Source organism: Theropithecus gelada, chromosome 3 (assembly GCF_003255815.1).
Source record: "Theropithecus gelada isolate Dixy chromosome 3, Tgel_1.0, whole genome shotgun sequence".
NCBI classification, from domain to species: Eukaryota; Metazoa; Chordata; class Mammalia; order Primates; family Cercopithecidae; genus Theropithecus; species Theropithecus gelada.
Genome location: NC_037670.1, coordinates 67,989,005 through 68,010,923, shown reverse-complemented (window position 1 = coordinate 68,010,923; position 21,919 = coordinate 67,989,005). Strand labels below are relative to the sequence as shown.

The following is a 21,919-nucleotide window of genomic DNA, read 5'->3' as shown; positions in this document are numbered from 1 at the left end:
AAAAAAAAAAAAAAAAGAAAGAAAAAAAAAAAGAATTATTAGGTATACAAGCGGATTGGAGTAACAAGGAATTAGAGGAGACAAGAATAGACCAGGCGCGGTGGCCTGTAATCTGAGCACTTTGGGAGGCTGAGGTAAGGGGATTGCTTGAGCCCAGGAATTCGAGACCAGCCTTGGCAACATGGCAAGACCCAGTCTCTATCAAAAATACAAAAATTAGTCTCTATCAAAAACACAAAAAATGTGGTGGCACATATCTGTAGTCCTAGCTACTTGGGAGGTTGAGGTGGGAGGATCATCCAAGCCCGTAAGGTTGAGGCTGTAGTAAGCTGAGATCATACCACCACACTCCAGCCTGGGTGACAGAGCGAGACCCTGTCTTAACCCCCCCTCAAAAAAAAAAAAAAAACCCAAGAAGAATAGTAGAGATAAGGAGCAGCTACTATCTTGAGGGCTGAGATAAAGCTGAGATAAATAACACCACTCCCACACCCCCAGGGCTGGGACACAGACCTTAGAGCGCTGAAAATGATTAAGTGATTCTCCAAAATATGGCACTTTGGCATGCTGAATGCCTTAAAAATGGAAGATCTCAGAAATAAGCCTCTCTGGAATTTCCTTATCTGACTAGGAAAGCTTCTTTCCAAAACAAATGCAATTGTCCCCACCCAGGCAACGTGCAACGTGGCGAAACCTTGTCTCTATAAAAAAATGCACTCCACCCAGGGCAACAGAGTGAGACCCTGTCTCAAAAAAAAAAAAAAAAAAAAAGAAAAAAAAAGAAAAAAAGAAATGCAATTGTCTTAAAAACCTCTCTCTAGGAATTTCATCACATAACCAGGAAAGATCAACCAAGAGACTGGGAGTTGTCATTGACTATTGTCTATTCTGAGGACAGCTCCAAGAGATTACCTGACAGGGGACTTATCTGCATAGTAAAGCAATCTTTGTTCTTGTGCAGTTCTGCCCCTCAGCTTCCAGAGCTTCCAGAGCTGAGGGGCAGAACTCATTAAGTCCAAAGCTCATACAGTTTGCCACACAACAGCCAAAGACAAGAGACAAGGAAAGCGATGTTTATTTTGGAGAGCCAGTGAACTGAGAACATGGGGGAGTAATGGCCTAAGAACCATTTTAAGTTAATACGAATTTCAGGCTCCTTTTGTGTTAGGGGGAGGGTGAAGAGGGAGCAGGTTGAAGTCATGAGTCATCCAATGATTATGGACAACTGGGCAACAGTGAGGGCCCGAGGGGGGTTGTGAAACTTCTTTGTCCTTGATTGGGTCACAATGCTCCTACAAATCTTTCTTTCTTTGTTTTTGAGACAGAATATCACTCTGTTGCCCAGGCTGGAGTGCAGTGGTGAGATCTCAGCTCACCGCAACCTCCGCTTCCTGGGCTCAAGCGATTCTCCTGCCTCAGCCTCCCGAGTAGCTGGGATTACAGGCGTGCACGACCAAGCCCAGCTAATTTTTGTATTTTTAGTAGAGACGGTGTTTCACCATGCTGGCCAAGCTGGTCTCGAACTCCTCAAGTGATCCGCCTGCTTCAGCTTCCCAAAGTGCTGGGATTATAGGCGTGAGCCATCGAGCCTGGCCTACTGATGATCTTAAGATTTTGTCTTCGGCAAAGGAGGAATGCTTAAAGGGCGCAGCTCCATATTCTCAGAGCAGGATGGGAGAAGTGAATGTGGAGCTACGAGACAATACACTGACAAATGGTACAATATCCAATACTTAAAAAAAAATCAGTTGAGGCCGGGAGCGGTGGCTCATGCCTGTAATCCCTGCACTCTGGGAGGCCGAGGTGGGCGGATCACGAGGTCAGGAGTTTGAGACCAGACTGGCCAACACAGAGAAACCCCGTCTGTACTAAAAATACAAAAAAAATTAGCCGGGCATTGTGGCGGGCACCTGTAATCCCAGCTACTCGGGAGGCTGAGGCAGGAGAATCGCTCGAACCCAGGAGGCAGAGGTTGCAGTGAGCCGAGATCTCACCACTGCACTCCAGCCTGGGCGACAGAGTGAAACTGTCTCAAAAAATTAAAAAAGAAAAAAATCAAAAGGAAACGAATCAAACGGAAAAAAAAAAATCAAAGGGAACGAATACTGGTTCCTTTTGTTAACAGTTTACATTCTAGCTGTGCTACAAAGTTCTTACTGGCAGATGGGTTTAGTGGCAAAATAGCAGACCTGCTGGTGACTCCAATTTGCAGTGTGCTTTTGGGCGAATCGCCTCATTCCCCGGACGTCATCTGGAAAATGTGGAAATTATACCAGATGACTGACAAGGTTCTACGATTTTATTCTGATAGGGTCTGCACATCCTTGTAGTTGCATTTCTATTTTCCAAATGTGTTTGTCTAAGGCAGGCAGACTTTAGAACAGAGAAGTATTAGAAAACGGATTCCCTGTGGCCCAGGGAATAAAGTGGGACACAAGAAAAAGGAAAACCGCACCGCACCCAGACTCTCGGCGGGACGCCCCGCCCCTTAAGAGGGGCCGCCTCCTCGCGCCCCTCCTTCGCCCTCTGCTGGCCGCGTCCCCTCCCGCCGGCCCCCGTCCCCTTTTCAGAGACCTAAGCTCCGCCTCCCTGGACGCGAGGGAGGTTGGGAAGTCGGCCGCCGTAAAGATGGCGGCAAATTGAAAAAGTTGGAGCTGCTCCCGCGCGCGCTCCCGCGCGCGCTGAGTGGGCGGGGCGAACTGGGGGCTGGACAGGTGCGTTCTCGCGACTGTGCAGAGGCGAGGTTGGGGTAGGCGCGTTTACAGCTGTCCTGAAGGACGCGGGGCAGGCTGGGGGTGGGGCAAGGCAGGCGTGTTCTCGGCCGTCCTGAAGGGGCAGGATCTTCAGCCTGTGGGCGGTGCTCTTGCCGTCAGCTGGGCCAACGGGCCCTGTTCTCCGTGAAGGGGCGGGGTCTGATCGCCGCGGGTCCCGTTCCCTTGGGCCTGAAAGTGCCGATGAGCGACAACCGTGGGCGGGGCCTGCACTGGGGAGGGTGGGGCCTGGGCGGGGCGGGGGGGGTGGGCCGGCTCTCTCGGGCCCGGAAGTGCGGGTGCGGGGCGCGGCCGGGGCGGAGACTTCGGGCCCGGCTGGCGGGCGGCGCCGGGAGCGCGGGGGCGGCGGGCCCGGGACGAGCATGTAGCGGCCGCTGGCGGCGGGGCTCCCGGGGCGGGCCGGGCGGGCCGCGGGAGCCGCACGCGGCGATATGGAAGAGGAGGGCAAGAAGGGCAAGAAGGTGAGCGTGCGCGGGGGCGTCCTGCTGCTGTGGTCGGCGGGCGGCTGGGTTGGGGGGCCAGGATGGGGTGGGCGGGTGTTCCTCGGGGCCCGGGCGGGGGTAGTGGGCCCGCTGGCGGGGCGGGGCGGGGCAGGGCGAGACCCCGGACAATGGTCAGGTGGGCTTTCGCGGCCGGGCGGACAGGAAGCGCCGCGCCTTTCCTCCAGCCCGGGCAGCGGCTCGCCCCGACCTCGGCCCCAGACGGCCTTCCCTGCGTGTCGGGACCTGGGGCTGCAGAGGAAGTGGGCCCGGCGAGGGGCCAGAAAGCTGTCCAGGGCTGGAACTGGAGCCAGTGGGCTGTGTGGTTAACGTGGAGACGTTTGCTGCTCACTGGACTTCGTTTTTGGATATCCAGTAAAATCAAGGGTAGCCTTCACCTTATGGCCAGCTCACTTGTTCACTATCAGATTTAAAACCATTGATTGATTTTAGTGACGCTACGTTTGGCAGTGGGATTTAGGGCATAGTTCAATGTTTAGGACACAGTTTAGGACGTAGTTCATAGTCAAACCCCAGTTTATGTAGTTTTACAAAATGTGTCTTTAATTACAGTGAAGGGGTATAGTAGTCGATAAAGAAACATTTTAAGACTGGAAAAACGATGTGGATTGAGCTACCGTTAAAGTGGAAAATTGATTTTAATAAAATGTATCTTTTTCAAATAAATGCTTTATAATCTTCACGTCTTGGCTATCATTTTCTTTTTGATGTGTGTGTGCGCACTTTTATCCACAAGTTTAAAGCAGACCTCTATAAGTCCTGACTATGATTTTACTACCCTGTACTCTGCAGGACAGTGTCCTTTAATTGACAGCTGCTCACCGCCTTGTTTGACAGAGTGCCCCATTTAAAAGTCCTGTATGAAATAGAATGTAGCCAGGTGGCCTTCAGGGAGTCCTGTGGTGCTGGTTCTCTACTTTCTCAACTCATTGTTTCATGTTAGCACCATGCATGTCTAATTTAGGTGCAATATAATTTGCGGTTACCTACAAAGATGTTTTAAGGCTGGAAAATAGCTCAAGATAGTGATTCAGCCAGCGGGGGTTAGACTAGAGATGGGTGCTGCGCACAGAAGAGGGAGGAGCCAAGCAGTGTAAAAGGAGTCAGCTGGAAAGGAGAGGTGTTAACCCGGTGACTGCTTAGCAGGGACCATCATGCCCGAGTGTGGATGATGGTGAGCTTTGCGGAAAGTAAGCCATCTTCTCTGTGGAATGCCAGGATCCAAGAGCGCGCTGAGGACTGATGACCTCATTGTGCAACACTTAAAGGAGTACCTGGCTCATCTACCTGTGTGTGATAGGCACGGATGGAATTGAGTGATTTTTTTTTTCTAGAGCTGCGTATCAGCTTTGGTAGAAACATGAAACATCCAGCAATAGGGAGAAAGAGAGAGAAGCAGTAAGACTGTTGAGTTTTTGGGATATAAGTGAAAAAACAGTAAAATTATTAAGAATTTTCCAGTTGGGTAATGAAAAAATTTAGGCATAAAGAAGGTTAATTATTAATTTCATTGTCTCACTAGAGGAGATAATCAATTGTTATATAGTTGCTTAAGCCAAGGGTTTTGTGTTTTTTCTGTATTCTACCACTTGTCTTAGCTTGTTTCCTGTAGACAAGCCAGACAAGGAGCTTTGGGGCATGAATTCTTCTCCAGGTCGTGACTTAACACACTTTACCTCGTGTACTCTGCCAGTTGCAAGCTGGCAGAACCTTCCTGCTCAGCTCCCACATTCAATGTGAGATCACCTCCAGTTTAATAACTGGTAGTTAAATCATTCTCATTAAGGTAAATTGCATTGCTCTAAACTTATACACAAATTCAGGCATAAGTATTAGAAGTACTGACAATAGTTTTATGAAAGTACAGTTTGGACATTTAAGTTCTTCTAAGTTAGCTCCTTCAAAAAATGTAGAATTAGGCTGGATACAGTGGCTATGCCTGTAATCCAGCACTTTGGGAGGCCAAGGCAGGATCACTTTAGCTCAGGAGTTCGAGACCAGCCTGGGCAACATGGCAAAACCCCATCTATACAAAAAATACAGAAATTAGCCAGGTGCAGCAGTGCTCGCCTATAGTCTCAGCTACTTGGAAGGCTGAGACAGGAGGATCACCTGAGCCCAGGTGGGCCTTTTTTTTTTTTTTTTTTTCCTTTTTAGTCTCAGACACTTGTCTTGGTGTCTTGCCAAGCAGTGGTTCAGGCTTGTTCTACCTCGGCCCATTTTCCTCAGGACACAGGAATCAGTGAGTTGGCAGAGAACCGATGGACTGAAGTGAGTCTCATGGGAACTTGGCCCCAGTGTGGCACTGCCCTTTCTCAAGCCACCTCAGCACATGTGGTTATGATGACTGTACACCTGGGTTTCCTCAAGTGGGCCATGGTTCATTTAACAAATGTCTGTTGAGCCCCTCTTGTGTCCCATGAAACTCACTGGGTGATGGGGATGCAGGAGGAGCTTGTGGCCCTGAGGAGCTGATGGGGAGATGGATCACTCATGGGTCCATCTGAAGGAATGAGTGCATTGACAGAAAAGTGCTCTGGCCACTAAAGGTGTGGGGCCTGGGGAGTCGAAGTGACGACTTGGGGCTGCTCTTCTGTCTTGATGTCTACAGAGTAGTACTTTTTAGCCTACAAGTTCTGTTTTGGGGTTTGGAGAGTAAGGTTCCTACCTACAGTATGGACTCATGTTCTGTGCATTGTGGCGCTACTCTGTAATTCCTTTATTTTTTTTTTTTGAGATGGAGTTTTGCCCTTGTCGCCCAGGCTGGAGTACATTGGCGCCATCTCGGCTCACTGCAACCTCCGCCTCCCAGGTTCAAGTGATTCTCTTGCCTCAGCCTCCCGTGTAGCTGGGATTACAGGCATGTGCCACCATGTCCAGCTAATTTTTGTAATTTTAGTAGAGACGGGGTTTCTCCATGTTGGTCAGGCTGGTCTCAAACTCCCGAACTCAGGTAATCCACCTCGGCCTCCCAAAGTGCTGGGTGGCATGAGCCACCGCACCCGACAGTAATTCCTTTTTATTAGAAACTTGAATACACTTAAGTTGGGTTGTATGGATTTTTATACTCAGATCACAGCCCAAAAAAGCTGTCTTGTCAGGGCTGGGTGTAGGTAATCCTAACACTTTGGGAGGCCGAGGCAGGCGGATCACTTGACACTAGGAGTTTGAGACCAGCCTGGCCAACATGGTGAAACCCTGTCTCTACTAAAAATACGAAAATTAGCTAGGCGTGGTGTCATGTGCCTATAATCCCAGCTACTCAGGAGGCTGAGGCAGGAGAGTCGCTTGAACCTGGGAGGCGGAGGTTGCAGTGAGCTGAGATCATGCCACTGCACTCCAGCCTGGGCAACAGAGTGAGACTCCATCTCCAAAAACAAACAAACAAAAAACCATCTTGTGGCCTTAACCTTGTTGTGAGTCTCAGCTTCTCTGCTGCCTCTGGTCTTTGCTTGCCCCACCAGGAGGTGGCTGTGATTTCAAACTGAACACAGTTAAATATTTTTACATTGATCTAATTTATTTGCATTGTTTAAGGTAGAAAAAGGTTATAGTCTGAGTACAGTGGCTATGCCTGTAATCTCAGCACTTTGGGAGGCTGAGGTGGGAGGATTGCTTAAGCCCAGGAGTTTGAGATCAGTCTGGACTACTTAGTGAGACCCTATCTCTACGAAAAATAAGAAAACCAGCTGAGCATGGTGTTGCATGCCTGTAGTTCCAGCTACTTGAGATGCTGAGAAGGGAAGACTGCTTGAGCCATGGAGGTCGAGGCTGCAATGAGCTGTGATTGTGCCACCGCCTGAGTGACAGCAAGACCCTGTCTCAAGGAAAAAAAAAAGAAAAAATTATAAAGTTCCCTAGAAATGTAGGACTAGATATTAAATAATAAATGAGGAATTATTAATTTTGTTTGGTGTGATAATTATTTTAAGTTCTGATCTGATAGGCATGTATACTGAGATATTTGTGGGTGAAATAGTATGATTTCTGGGATTTGCTTCACTCAAAATAGAAGAAAGAAAGGGGATAGCTGAATGCTTTGGTAGTGGTTATGCATTGTTCTACTTTTATTTTTTTTTTTGAGAATTTCCATAATAAAAAGTGGAGAGGAAAAGATCCTCTAGGTTACAGGCCCTGAGCTATCAGCTGCTGTAGTCACTGCTGGACCGGTGTCTGTGAGGAACTGAAAGCTTGGATTGGACCAGTACCTTTTAAAATTTGGTCAGTGTAGGCACTAGGAAGCCATACCTTCTCCATGCTGACCCGATGCAGACACAAATGTGTGTGTCTGTATAACTGAAGTGAAAGTTTAAAGGAACCACACTTAAATGCTCTGATTTTTTAATTCTATTTTTTTTTTCTTTCCATTAAAACTGGTGGTTGGCCAGATGCAGTGGCTTATGCCAGAAATCCTAGCACTTTGGGAGGTTGAGGTGGGTGGATCACCTGAGGTCAGGAGTCTGAGACCAGCCATGGTGAAACCCCATCTCTACTAAAAATACAAAAATTAGCTGAGCATGGTGGCAGGACCTGTAATCCTAATGAGGCTGAGGCAGGAGAATCGCTTGAACTTGGGAGGTGGAGGTTGCAGTGAGCTGAGATCGCGCCATTGCACTCCAGCCTGGGCTACAAGAGTAAGACTCTGTCTTTAAAAAAAAAAAAAAAAAAAAAAAAAGCTTGTGGTTGCGACCCACTAAACCTATTCTATAACTGTCACAAGCCATACTTGGGTTCAGAAGGTGAATTGGGGCTGCTATATTTTGTTTTTTCTTTCCTTTTGGGTAGCTATCGCAGTAATTCTTGGATGGCAACTTGGTAACTCAGGGTCGGGAGGCTGGAGAACCAGGCAGGAGGTGCTCAGCAGAGAACCTAAGGCAGCTAGTAGATGAGGCCAGAATGATCGGCAGCATAAGGCTGGTTATTCTCCTGTCTTGAAGAGTTACCATTTACATAGTATATATTTATTAATTTTTAATATATAGTCAGATTCTGTCATAGTTTAGATTCAGAAAGCACATCAGAACCTTCCAGGGCTGCTCTGAACATTCTTTCAGAGGAAGATAGTGTAAACAAAACATTTCTCTTAGCAATATTATTGCAGTGAAGGGCTTCCCTGCAGATGAGAAGGGCGTCTGCAGTCTGCCCCACTGGGACGCTTAGTCTTGATCTTCCAGTTTCTTCATTTACGTCAGCAATGCCCACTCCTTGTTGTCACTTTGCAGTGTAAGTAAATGGTCATGACTAAGTCCTATAAATCTAACTATTGAGCATTTATATCATCCTCTATTTACTTGTTGGTTTACGTGGTTGGTTTACAAGTTTTTAATGAGATAACTTGATCCTGCCTTGCCTATTATGTGCTTAATGCACTGAGAAGAGGTTAGGGACATTGCACTTTGGAAAGTAGGTCTCTTACACCTAAAATTAGAGAGTAAGGGCAGACCTAGGATGTCAGAAGAGACATGGGACAGGCAGCAGCCACTTCCAGACAGATTGGGACTGGCTGTGTGTCCTGCAGTTCAGAAGCAGAGATGAGGTGGAGAGGGTCCCCCAGTCCTGGGAGGTCCTTGGGCTGGGGAGTTGGGTGTTGGTTCTGTATGCACTTGAAGCCACTGGAGGTGTTCCACATCATGCATTCACTTGTCCATTAAACTACTGTTTATTAGCACCAATGGTGTCAGGCACAGATGCTCGAGACTGAAATGTGTACGGTGAGCCTGTGGCCGCAGAGCGGGAAGTGGAGCCTGGGGATAGATGGTGGAAGCAGGCTTTGGTAAGAGTGATCAGGAAAACCTTTATGGAAACTTTAAAAGCAAATGTAAAGAAAAAAATCATGTAATAAAGTGCCCTGGGCCCATGCGTGGGCAGTCAGTTTCATGTGTACCTTCTCCTCATCCCTGCCTCCTTCCTGTGTGGGCTGAATAGTGTCCCCTCAGAGTCATGTGCTGAAGCCCCTACCTCCAGGACCTCAGGATGTGACTGTATTTGAAGATGGAGTCTACTTTTTTGAGACAGAGTCTTGCTCTGTCGCCCAGGCTGGAGTGCAGTGTCACGATCTCGGCTCACTGCAAGCTCCGCCTCCCAGGTTCACGCCATTCTCCTGCCTCAGCCTCCCAAGTAGCTGGGACTACAGGCTCCCGCCACCACACCTGGCTAATTTTTTTTGTATTTTTAGTAGAGATGGGGTTTCACTGTATTAGCCAGGATGGTCTTGATCTCCTGACCTCTTGCTCAGCCTGCCTTGGCCTCCCAAAGTGCTGGGATTACAGGCTTGAGCCATCATGCCCGGCCTGAAGATGGAGTCTTTAAGGAGGTGATTGAGATAAAATGAGGTAATTGGGCCCTAATCCAATCTGATGGATGTCCTTATAAGAAGATGTTAGGACACAGAGATAGAGGAATGGTCATTTGAGGACTCATGGAGAAGGCAGCCATCTGCAAGCCAAGGAGAGACCTCAGGAGAAACCACGCTGCATTTACCTTGATCTTGGACTTTCAGCATCTAGACTCTAAGAGAGTAAGTTTCTATTATTGAAGCCACTCAAGTCTGTAATACTTAGTCCTGGCAGCCCAAGAAGGCTAATGCATCAGGTGATTTTGAAGCAAACCCTAGAGTTCAGTTTGTAGATAGAAGTGCAGTAGTAACTCATCAAGACAAAAGAGTAACAAGCCTTATGTTGCTGGTCATTCTGGCCTCATCTGCTGGCTGCCTTAGGGTCTCGGGTGAGTTCTGAGGACCAAGTCTACGCTGTCAACATGGCCGCAGAAGAGCTGCTCAGAGTGACAGGACAACCCTCACCGTGCTGTATGTAAACCATAAATCACAGCACACTCTTTGTGGTTGGGAGAACATGTATGGTATTTTGGGAGCTGGCACAGTCAGGGATGTCATTCATTTCACCTGGGACAGGCTTTGTGCTCTGGGATCTGTGGCGGGAGCAGTGAGCCCAGCCATGTCCTCTGCATGCATTGCTGTGTCCTTGTGAACAGTGGATCTTTGTTAGCGCACTTTGCACTCCTTGGCTTTCTTATCTCTCAATCAAGAACAGCAACTGCTCTTCAAGTGATTCTACAGGTATGAGGGAGTTTACATTTGGATTTGTCAATGGAACCACTAGGGTTTTTTGTTTGTAGAAATAGGAAATTTTTTCCTTAGCCTTGTGTTGTGCCAAAAATGTGACTTTTTTTTCTCCCAAGTGTGCCCAAACAGTAACAATTTTTTGCTTGGACTATGTTAAGAATTAGGCATTTGATTATAGGGATTAGATGTATGTGTAATGAAAGTGATCCCCTTTAATAAGCATAATAGGAACATGGAATTTAGACTTGTTTGTAGCTTAGCGTGGTGTGTCTTGTAACCCAAGGAGGTTTTTCACTTTTCTGAAAGTGAGAAGACTAGTCAGCCTAAACCCATGGTGTTACCGTACTCTTTTTTTTTTTTTTTTTTTTTTTTTGAGATGGAGTCTCACTCTGTCGCCCAGGCTGGAGTGCAGTGGTGCGCTCTCAGCTCACTGCAAGCTCCGCCTCCCGGGTCTATGCCATTCTCCTGCCTCAGCCTCCTGAGTAGCTGGGACTACAGGTGCCTGCCACCAGGCCCGGCTAATGTTTTGTATTTTTAGTAGAGACAGGGTTTCACCGTGTCAGCCAGGATGGTCTCGATCTCCTGACCTTGTGATCTGCCCGCCTCAGCCTCCGAAATTGTTGGGATTACAGGTGTGAGCCACCGCGCCAGCCCGTTGTGTTCCTGTTCTTAGTGAGGAGTGGGAGATACCATTTTACACGTTGTTTTTGTACCTTGGAGAAAAAAAAGAGAGAAGACTTTATTTAAATCTTTATGTCCATTCTGTAGTTTAAAATTCCATGCAGGTTTTTTTTCAGAAAATCAAATTTGCTTCCTGTGTGTTGTCACCATGAGCTCTCTGGTCAGGTGTGGAAACTGAATGTTTCCCTTGTTGGTTTATGTGGTGGGGTACGTGTTTTTTTTTTTTTTTCGAGACAGAGTCTTGCTCTGCCACCCAGGCTGGAGTGCAGTGGCGCGATCTCGGCTCACTGCAGCCTCTGTCTCCCGGGTTCAAGGAATTCTCCTGCCTCAGCCTCCCGAGTAGCTGGGACTACAAGTGTGTGCTGTCACGCCCAGCTAATTTTTTTATTTTTGGTAGAGATGGAGTTTCACCATGTTGTCAAGGATGGTCTTGATTTCTTGACCTCATGATCCACCCGCCTCACCCTCCCAAAGTCCTAGCCACTGTGTGCCACCGTGTGCCACTGTGCCTGGCCAAGGGTACATGTTCTTAATGAGATGCCTTGGTCAGGTCTAAGTGTCAGTTATGGTGCATGTTGATTTTCTGTCGGATGTCTGAAGATGCCCTAGGTGTGATTATGTCTAACCGATTTATTGCTGCCATTAGGTATATCACCTTCACATAGCTTTTACTTTTCATGTTCTTGGGTATAGACAATAACCATAGCCCACCTGCCTGTGCACTTCTAATGTCAGGTTGAGTTCAGGTTCTTTTCTAAGGCTCCTTCTCTCACCTAGTATTGTCCGTCTTCCTTGAAAGAGGAATGTGCAGCCTCCGTGTCTGCTTTTTCCAGCCCATTCTTCCACCCTCAGCATTTTATTATGAAAAGTTTTGGGCCGGGCGTGGTACTCATGCTTCTGATCCCAGCACTTTAGGAGGCCAAGGCGGGCGGATCACCTGAGGTCAGAAGTTCAAGACCAACTTGGCCAACATGGCGAAACCCCATTGCTACAAAAATACAAAACTTAGCAGGGCATGGTGGTGTGTGCCTGTAGTCCCGGCTACTCCAGAGGCTGAGGCAGGAGAATCGCTTGAACCTGGGAGGCGGAGGTTGCTGTGAGCCGAGATTGAGCCATTGTACTCCAGCCTGGGTGACAGAGGGAGCCTCTGTCTCAAAAAAAAAAAAAAAAATTTTTTTTTGAGTACACCAAAGTTGAAAGAATTTTGCAGTGAATACTTTCACACCCGCCACCTAGATTCTGCCACTAACGTTGGCTATTCTTGGTTTTTTTTTTTTTTTTTTGAGACGGAGTCTCGCTCTTTCGCCTAGGCTGGAGTGCGATGGTGTGATCTTGGCTCACTGCAACCTCCGCCTCCTTTGTTCAAGCGATTCTCCTGCCTCAGCCTCCCCAGCGGCTGGGATTACAGGCATGTGCCACCACGCCTGGCTAATTTTTTGTATTTAGTAGAGACAGGGTTTCACCATGTTGGTGGAGCTGGTCTGGAACTCCTGACCTCAGATGATCCGCCCACCTCATCCTCCCAAAGTGCTGGGATTACACGCATGAGCCACCCCGCCTGGCCTGGCTATATTGCTTTATCCCATATCTAGCATCTGTTTATCACTGTACCTACCCATCAACTCATTTTATTTTTCTGATGCATTCCTCAATAAATTGCAGACATTGTTTCACTTTGATCTAAATACGTTAGCATGCATGTCATTAACTAGCGTTCAAGATTTGCTTACAGTTTTCTTTTGATGTAAAATTATGTAACAATGAAATACACAATTTTTTTTTTTTTTTTTTTTTTTTAAAACAGGGCCTGACAGGCTGGAGTGTGGTGGTGCAATCACAGCACACTGCAGCCTTGACTTCCCAGACTCAAGTGATCCTCCCGCCCCAGCCTCCTGTGTAGCTAGGACTAAATGGGTTTGTCACCGTGCCCAGCTAATTTTTCTATTTTTTGTAGAGACGAGGTCTCACTGTGTTGCCCAGGCTGGTCTTGAATTCCTGGGCTTAAGCAATCCTTCTGTCTCGACCTGCCAAAGTGTTGGTATTACAGGCATGAGCCACTGCGCCTGGCCAAATATATGCATCTCCAGTGAATATTAGCTAAATTTTGACAAATGCATACTCCTACATAACTGAAACCCCTACTAGGAAATAAAACATTACCTACCATCACTGAGAAAATTCCTTTATGCTCCTTAGAAAATCCTTACCACAAGGTACTACTGTTCTGATTTTTTTCCCACCATACATTAGTTTCGTTCGTTCTAAAACTTCATACAGATGGATTCATACAGTATACATTCTGTTGTGCAAGGATCACTGTACTCAACATAATGTTTTGAGATTTATCCATATATTGATGCATGTTTCAGTTGCTGAGTAATATTTTGTTGTATGTTTATGCTGTGATTTGTTTATTCATTTGTTGGAGATTTAGTTTCTTTCTAGTTTGTGTTTGTGTGTGTGTATATATATATATATATATATATATATACTTTTTTTTTTTTTTTTTGAGACGGAGTTTTGCTCTTGTCGCCCAGACTGGAATGCAATGGTGTGATCTCAGCTCACTGCAACCTCTGCTTCCTGGGTTCAAGCGATTCTTCTGCCTCAGCCTCCTGAGTAGGTGGGATTATAGGCACTCACCATCATGCCTGGCTAATTTTTGTATTTTTAGTAGAGATGGGGTTTCACCATGTTGGCCAGGCTGGTCTCGAACCCCTGACCTCAGGTGATACATCTGCTGCGGCCTCCCAGTCTACTTTGTATTTTGAAAAAGCTGCTGTGAACATTTGTGAATGAGTCATTATGTGAACATGTTTTCATTTTTTTGGGGTAAATACCTAATAATGGAATTGCTGAATTTTATGGGAACTACATGTTTAACTTTATAAGACACTACCAAACCTTCTGCTAAATTTTTGTCTACTAATTCTTTGTTTTTTTGTCTTTCCAGAGATAGGGTCTCATTCTGTAACCCAGGCTGGAGTGTAGTGGTGCAATCAGAGCTCAGTATAACCTCAAACTCCTGGTTCAAGCAGTTCTCATGCCTCAGCCTCCCAAGTAGTTAGGACTATAGGTGTGTGCCACTATGCCCAGCTAAATTTTTTCTTTTTTTGAGACGGAGTCTCACTCTTATTGCCCAGGTTGGAATGCAGTGGCGCAATCTCAGCTCACTACAACCTCTGCCTCCCAAGTTCTAGTGATTCTCATGCCTCAGCCTCCCCAGTAGCTGGGATTACAGGCGCCCGCCACCACACCTGGCTAATTTTTGTATTTTTAATAGAGACGGGGTTTCACCATGTTGGCCGGGCTGCTCTCGAACTCCTGACCTCAGGTGATCCAGCCACCTTGGCCTCCCAAAGTGCTGGGATTATAAGTGTGATCTACTGCACCCCGCCCAGCTAATTTAAAAAAAATTTTTTTTTTTTTAAATTTTATAATGGTTTATTTATTTACTGAGATGGAATCTCACTCTGTTGCCCAGGCTGGGGTGCAGTGGCGTGATTTGGCTCACTGCAACCTCTGCCTCCTGGTTTCAATCAGTTCTCCTACCTCAGCCTCCCAAGTAGCTGAGATTACTGGTGCCCACCACTATACCCGGCTAATTTTTGTATTTTTAGTAGAGATGAGGTTTCAACGTGTTGGCCAGGCTGATCTCTAAATTCTTTTTTTTTTTTTTTTTTTTTTTTTGAGACAGAGTCTCGCTCTGTCGCCCAGGCTGGAGTGCAGTGGCCGGATCTCAGCTCACTGCAAGCTCCGCCTCCCAGGTTCACGCCATTCTCCTGCCTCAGCCTCCCAAGTAGCTGGGACTACAGGCGCCCGCCACCTCGCCCAGCTAGTTTTTTGTATTTTTAGTAGAGACGGGGTTTCACTGTGTTAGCCAGGATGGTCTCGATCTCCTGACCTCGTGATCCGCCCGTCTCGGCCTCCCAAAGTGCTGGGATTACAGGCTTGAGCCACTGCGCCCGGCCCTGATCTCTAAATTCTTGATCTCAAGTGATCTGCCTGCCTCAGCCTCTCAAAGTTCTGGGATTATAGGTGTGAGGCATTGCGCCCTGCCCTGGCTAACTTTTAAAAAAGTTTTTATAGAGTATCAGTATTTTAGTATATTGTCCAGGGTGGTCTTGAACACCTGGCCTAAAGCCACCTTGGCCTCCCAAAGTGCTGGGATTACAGGCATGATCCACTGCATCCAGCTAATTCTGTCAGTTATTGAGAGAGAGGGTGTTAAGTTCTCTAGTTATTATTTTGGATTTTTTTTTCCCTTTAGTTAGTTTTGGCTTCATGTATTTTGAAGCTCTGTTGTTAAATACGTACACAGTTAGGATCATAATGTGTTTTTTTTTTTTGAGACGAGGTCTCTCTCTTGCCCAGGCTGCAGTGTAGTGGTGTAATCTTGGCTCACTTCTACCTCCACCTCCTGGGTTCAAGCCATTTTCCTGTCTCAGCCTTCTGAGTACCTGGAGTTACAGGCGTGCGCCACCATACCTGGCTAATTTTTGTATTTTTAGTAGAGATGGGGTTTTGCCATGTTAGCCAAGGTTGAACTTCTGACCTCAGGTGATCCACCGCCTCGGCCTCCCAAAGTTCTGGGATTACAGGAGTCAGCCACCACTCCCAGCCCATAATGTCTTGTTGAAATAAATCTTTTTCATTATGAAATGACCATCTTTATTTCTAGTAAGACTTCTTGTCCCAATCTCTTGTCTGATGTTAATATAGCCACACTGTGTTCTTTTTTTGCTTTAGGGACTTTAGCAACTGCCAAAGAGTCTCGCTGTGTCACTGAGGCTGGAGAGCAGTAGTATGATCATAACTCACTGCAGCCTTGAACTCCTGGGCTCAAGTGATCTTCCGCCTCAGCCTCCCAGGTAGCTGGGAGTACAGGTGCGCGCCACCATGCCTGGCTAATTTTTTTTTTTTTTTTCAGAGATAGTGTCTCACTATGTTGCCCAGGTGATCTCAAACTCCTGGCCTCAGTGATCCTCCTCAGCCTCCTGAGAAGCTGGGGTTACAGGCTTGAACCAGCCATGCCTGGCTATCCCACTTTCTTATGCCGCATATTTGCATGGTGTGTCTTTCAACATGTCTGGAGTTTTAAACTGCATGCTTTATAAAGAGCATTTTGTTATAGCTTGCTTTTTTATCTAGTCTGATAGTTTCTGCCTTTTAATTTTGAAGTTTACATAATTGATGTCATTGTGTTTAAGTCTATCATTTTGCTATTTGTTTTCTCTTTCCCTTTGTGCTTGCTTCCTTTGTTTCTCCATTTTGATTGAGTATTTTTAACTCTGCTCTATTGCTACTGGCTTTTTTGCTGTAACTCCTCTAGATTTTGCTATATGTATCCATGTCTTGTCACAGATTACCATCCATTAATGTTATGTCATTTCTTTCTTGTACAGTGTAAGAACCTATCAGCAGTATCATTCCATTTGTATTCCCTCCTGTTATTTGCACCCTTTTTGGCATATATATTCCTTCTATCCATGTTATAAATCTTACATTAGATTGTTTTTTGCTTTAAACTATTGACTTTTCACCTTTTTATATTGAAATGATTTAAATATATATGTAGTAGATATAAAGCACACAGAGTATATACAGAGTACACAGAGCATTCATACACTTTCCACCCAGATCCTTCAAGTGTTAACATTTCTGAACCATTAAGAATAAACTGTAGACATAATGCCCCATGACCCTTTAACACTTCAACTGTATCTTCCTTGGTGCAAGAACACTGTAACCACACTATTCTGAGGTCATTAAAATCAGGAAATTGACATTCATTTGATTTTGCTAGGTAATTCATGACCCCATCCAGACTTGCTGATTGTTATGATACTTTCTTTTTTTTTCTTTTTTTTTTTGAGACGGAGTCTGGCTCTGTCGCCAAGCCTGGAGTGCAGTGGCCGGATCTCAGCTCACTGCAAGCTCCGCCTCCTGGGTTTACGCCATTCTCCTGCCTCAGCCTCCCGAGTAGCTGGGACTACAGGCGCTCGCCACCTTGCCCGGCTAGTTTTTTGTATTTTTTAGTAGAGACGGGGTTTCACCGTGTTAGCCAGGATGGTCTTGATGTCCTGACCTCGTGATCTGCCCGTCTCGGCCTCCCAAAGTGCTGGGATTACAGGCTTGAGCCACCACGCCCGGCTGATACTTTCTTTATATAGCTCTAGGATCCATAGATTTTATAGATTCAGGATCATGTGTTGCATTTGGCTTGCATGTCTCTTTAGGCTCTTTGAACTGAAATGGTTCCTAGTCTTTTATTGTCTTTGATGATTGATATTTTTGAAGATCACAGATCAGTTACTTTGTAGGATGTCTCTCAGTTGGGTCTGTTTTTTTCTCATGACGTTATGTGTTTTTGGTAGGACTACCACAGAGATGATGTATTCTTCTCGTTGCATTATAGCAGGGAAAATAATGTCAATTTGTCCCATGTTGGTGATGTTAACTGTGGTTACTTGGTTAAGATAGCGTTGCCAAGTTTCTTCATTTTAAAGTTCTTATTTATTCTTATTTTACTTACAAGACTATAGTCCTCTAATATCCTTATTTATTTTGAAGCTCAAATTGTCCCAAACTCAGCCAGTGGGAAGCACTTTAAGCTGGCTCTGGTGTCTTTTATTTGTATTTTTATTATTGTTATTTTTCTTGAGATGGTGTCTTGCTCTGTTGCCCAGGCTGGAGTGCAATGGTGCAATCTTGGCTCACTGCAACCTCTGCCTCCCAGGTTCAAGCGATTCTTCTGCCTCAGCCTCCCAAGCAGCTGGGATTACAGGCACCCGCCACCATACACAGCTAATTTTTGTACTTTTAGTAGAGACGGGGTTTCACCATGTTGGCCAGGCTGGTCTCGAACTCCTGACCTTGTGATCTGCCCACCTCAGCCTCCCAAAGTGCCGGGATTACAGGCATGAGCCTCCGCGCCCGCCTATTTTAATTTTTAATTACAGTAAAAAAGCAAACATGTAATAAAATTTACTGTCTTAACCGTTTTATTTTGGCCATGTTACCCACGCTAGTCTTGAACTCCTGGGCTCAAGCTGTCCTTTCACCTTGGCCTCCCAAAGTGCTGTAATTACAGGGCTGAGCTACAACTCCTGGCCAGTCTTAACCATTTTTTATTTTTTGAGATGGAGTCTTGCTCTGTCACCCAGGCTGGAGTACAATGGCGCCATCTTGGCTCACTGCAGCCTCTGCCTCCTGGGTTTAAGCCATTCTCCTGCCTCAGCCCCCCCAGTAGCTGGAATTACAGGCATGCGCCACCATGCCTGGCTAATTCTGAATTTTTGGTAGAGATGGGGTTTCGCCATGTTGACCAGGCTGGTCGTGAACTCCTGACCTCAGATGATCTGCTCATCTCAGCCTCCCAAAGTGCTGGAATTACAGGCGTGAGCCACTGTATCTGGAATAATTTACCTTTGGCCTTGTCAACTTAAAATTCAAGAGATGTACATATTTGGAAAGGATACTTTATTTCTTACAAAGAGTTACAACCTGTAGGCTGGCCATCTGACAGGCTGGGAAGCATAGCCTTTGGCAGAGCCTGAAAGGTAGGCACTTCAGAGGAGGAGGTTGAAACAGGAATTTGTGCTGAACGGTTTGACCAAGTATATATATTCAACAGGTTATAGGAGGAGTTATGAATATTCATGGAGGGGGTTCTGATGCATGTGTAGTGAACAGACATGCAATTTATTTTGTTTTATTTGAGAAGGAGTTTCACTCTTGTCACACCAGGCTGGAGTGCAATGGCGCGATCTTGGCTCACTGCAACCTCCGCCTCCCAGGTTCAAGCAATTCTCCTATCTCAGCCTCCTGAGTAGCTGGGATTATTGGCGCATACCACCAGGTCTGGCTAATTTTTTTTTTTTTTTTTTGAGACGGAGTCTTGCTCTGTCACCCAGGCTGGAGTGCAGTGGCCGGATCTCAGCTCACTGCAAGCTCCGCCTCCCGGGTTCATGCCATTCTCCTGCCTCAGCCTCCCGAGTAGCTGGGACTACAGGCACCCGCCACCTCGCCCAGCTAGTTTTTTGTAATTTTTAGTAGAGATGGGGTTTCACCGTGTTAGCCAGGATGGTCTCGATCTCCTGACCTCGTGATCCGCCCGTCTCGGCCTCCCAAAGTGCTGGGATTACAGGCTTGAGCCACCGCGCCCGGCCAGGTCTGGCTAATTTTTGTATTTTTAGTGGAGACGGGGTTTCATCATATTGGTCAGGCTGGTTTCGAACTCGACCTCAGGTCATCCACCCGCCTCAGCCTCCCAAAGTGCTGGGATTGCAGGCATGAACCACTGTGCCTGGCCCAAACATGCATCTTTATTTTTTTTCTTTTTTTTTTGAGATGGAGTCTTGCTCTGTCACCCAGGCTGGAGTGCAGTGGCGCGATCTTGACTCACTGCAACCTCTCCCTGCCAGGTTCAAGTGATTCTCCTGCCTCAACCTCCCGAGTAGCTGGGATTATAGGCGCCCACCACCACGCCTGGCTAATTTTTGTATTTTTGGTAGAGATGGAGTTTCACCATGTTGACCAGGCTGATCTCTAACTCCTGGCCTCAAGTGATCTGACTGCCTTGGCCTCCCAAAGCTAGAATTACAGGTGTGAGCCACTTTGCCTGGCTAATTTTTTTGATATTTTTAGTAGAAACGGGGTTTCACCGTGTTAGCCAGGATGGTCTCGATCTCCTGACCTCATGATCCACCTGCCTCGGCCTCCCAAAGTGCTGGGATTACAGGCGTGAGCCACTGCATCTGGCCCAAACGTACATTTTTCAACGAACTTTTAGGTTCAGGGGTACATGTGTGGGTTTGTTATATAGGTAAACTTTTGTCATGAGGATTTGGTGTATAGATTATTTCATCACCCAGGTACTAAGCATAGTATCTGACAGTTATTTTTCCAGACAGGCATGTTATTTGCATTCCATGTTCACTTTGAGGTGGAGACAGCATTATATTCAGGCACCATACCTCAAAAGGTGAAGCAAGGAGACAGGGCACTCACGTGCACAGCCTCTGTAAACCAGTCTATGACTGGTGGTCTTCTTGTCAGGAGAGAGTTACTGAAGTCAGTCTCTTATCCAGTCACAGCTATAGTTTTGGCTTGTGGACCAGGAGGTCAGTTGGCATCTGGTGGTGAGCTGCAGTTGTTTTCCTATTGCTTATCCAGGACAGTGCTTGTTTGGCTGCTAGAGAAAAAGAAAAACCCTGTGGCAGTTAGAACAGAGTTGATCTTGAAGAGTAAGACTGTATGGCTGAATCCTTACCCGGTATGGTCGTAGGTCTTGTTTGTAATTTGGTATCTTTTTTCCCCCATGATCTTCATGAACACATATAATTTGGTATTTTATTGCCACAGAGTCCATTCTGTCAGTTTTGTGGTCTCTATTTTAACATTAATGCTGGTCACTTGTGCCTGAACTACAACAGGGAGGGAATATAACGAGGTGTGTCCCAAGCTGTCTTGTCATGGCTGGGACCAAAACAGGCTTTGTTCAGTCAGTTGGGATGCTTAGGATTTTACTTTTAGATCTTAGCCTGAAGACCTTGCTTAGAATTTTTCATGGTGAAGGTCTGACACATTGTTTCACCTTTTATTATCTGAAAATATCTTCATTTCATCTTCATTTTTGAAGGATAGTTTTACATCAGCAGTCCCCAACCTTTTTGGCAGCAGGGACCGGTTTCGTGGAAGACAATTTTTCCATAGACTGAAGTGAGGAAAAGGTTTTGGGATGAAACAGTTCCATCTCGGATCATGGAGCGCGTAACCTAGATCCCTCCAACACACAGTTCAGGGTTTGTGCTCCTATGAAAATCTAATGCAGCCCTTGATCTCACAGGAGGCGGGGCTCAGCTGGTAACGTTCGCCGGCCCTCCGCTCACCTCCTGCTGTGTGCAGCCTGGTTCCTAACAGGCCATGGACCTAGACCAGTCTGTGGCCTGGGGTTGGGGACCTCTGTTTTACAGGATATAGAATTCTAGGTTGACTGTTTTCTTTCAGCATTATTTATTTATTTATTTATTTAAGACGCAGTCTTGCTCTGTGCCCCAGCTGGAGTGCAGTGGCACGATCTCAGCTCACTGTAACATCTGCCTCCTGGGTTCAAGCAATTCTCTGCCTTAGCCTCTGAGTAGCTGGGATTACAGGCACCTGCCGCCACGCCCAGCTATTTTTTTTGTATTTTTAGTAGAGACAGAGTTTCACCATCTTGGCCAGGCTGGTCTTGTACTCCTGACCTTGTGATCCACCTGCCTTGGCCTCCCAAAGTGCTGGGATTACAGGCGTGAGCCACTGTGCCCGGCCTTCTTTATTTATTTGTGAGACGGAATCTGGCTTTGTCACCCAGGCTGGAGTGTAGTGGCGCGATCTTGGCTCACTGCAACCTCCACCTCCTGGGTTCAAGTGATTCTTCTGCCTCAGCCTCCTGGGAGGCTGTCATTATAGGCACATACCACCACGCCAAGCTAATTTTTTTTTTGTATTTTTAGCAGAGATAGGGTTTCACCATGTTGGTGGGGCTGGTCTTCAACTCCTGTCCTCCAGTGATCCACCTGCCTGAGCCTCCTAAGGTGTGAGCCACCATTGCTAGCTTCTTTTAGCATTTTAAAGATGAAGACTCATTATCTTCTGGCATCCATTGTTTCTCTTGAGAAGTTACCTGTCATTTTTGTTGTATTGAATGTCTTTTATTTTATTTGACAGTCTTTTTTTTTTTGAGACGGAGTCTCCCTCTGTCGCCCAGGCTGGAGTGCAGTGGCTGGATCTCAGCTCACTGCAAGCTCCGCCTCCCGGGTTCACGCCATTCTCCTGCCTCAGCCTCCCGAGTAGCTGGGACTACAGGCACCCGCCACCTCGCCCGGCTAGTTTTTTGTATT

The 21,919-nt window shown here is 46.5% G+C and overlaps 1 protein-coding gene across 5 annotated transcripts in view; it reads left to right on the top strand.

The window, feature by feature from the left end:
• Positions 1 to 3,056: 3,056 nt before the first annotated feature.
• The window catches only part of CCM2 (CCM2 scaffold protein), a 74,463-nt gene continuing 55,600 nt past the window's right edge, over positions 3,057 to 21,919 (top strand). For 3 of the 5 annotated variants that reach the window (XM_025379698.1, XM_025379699.1, XM_025379696.1), the window contains exon 1: positions 3,057 to 3,232. In XM_025379698.1, coding sequence (XP_025235483.1) covers positions 3,203 to 3,232 — 30 coding nt within the window. In that variant the 5' untranslated portion in view covers positions 3,057 to 3,202. The remainder of the gene's footprint in view (positions 3,233 to 21,919) is intronic. The other 2 variants (XM_025379697.1, XM_025379694.1) reach the window with 1 other exon arrangement.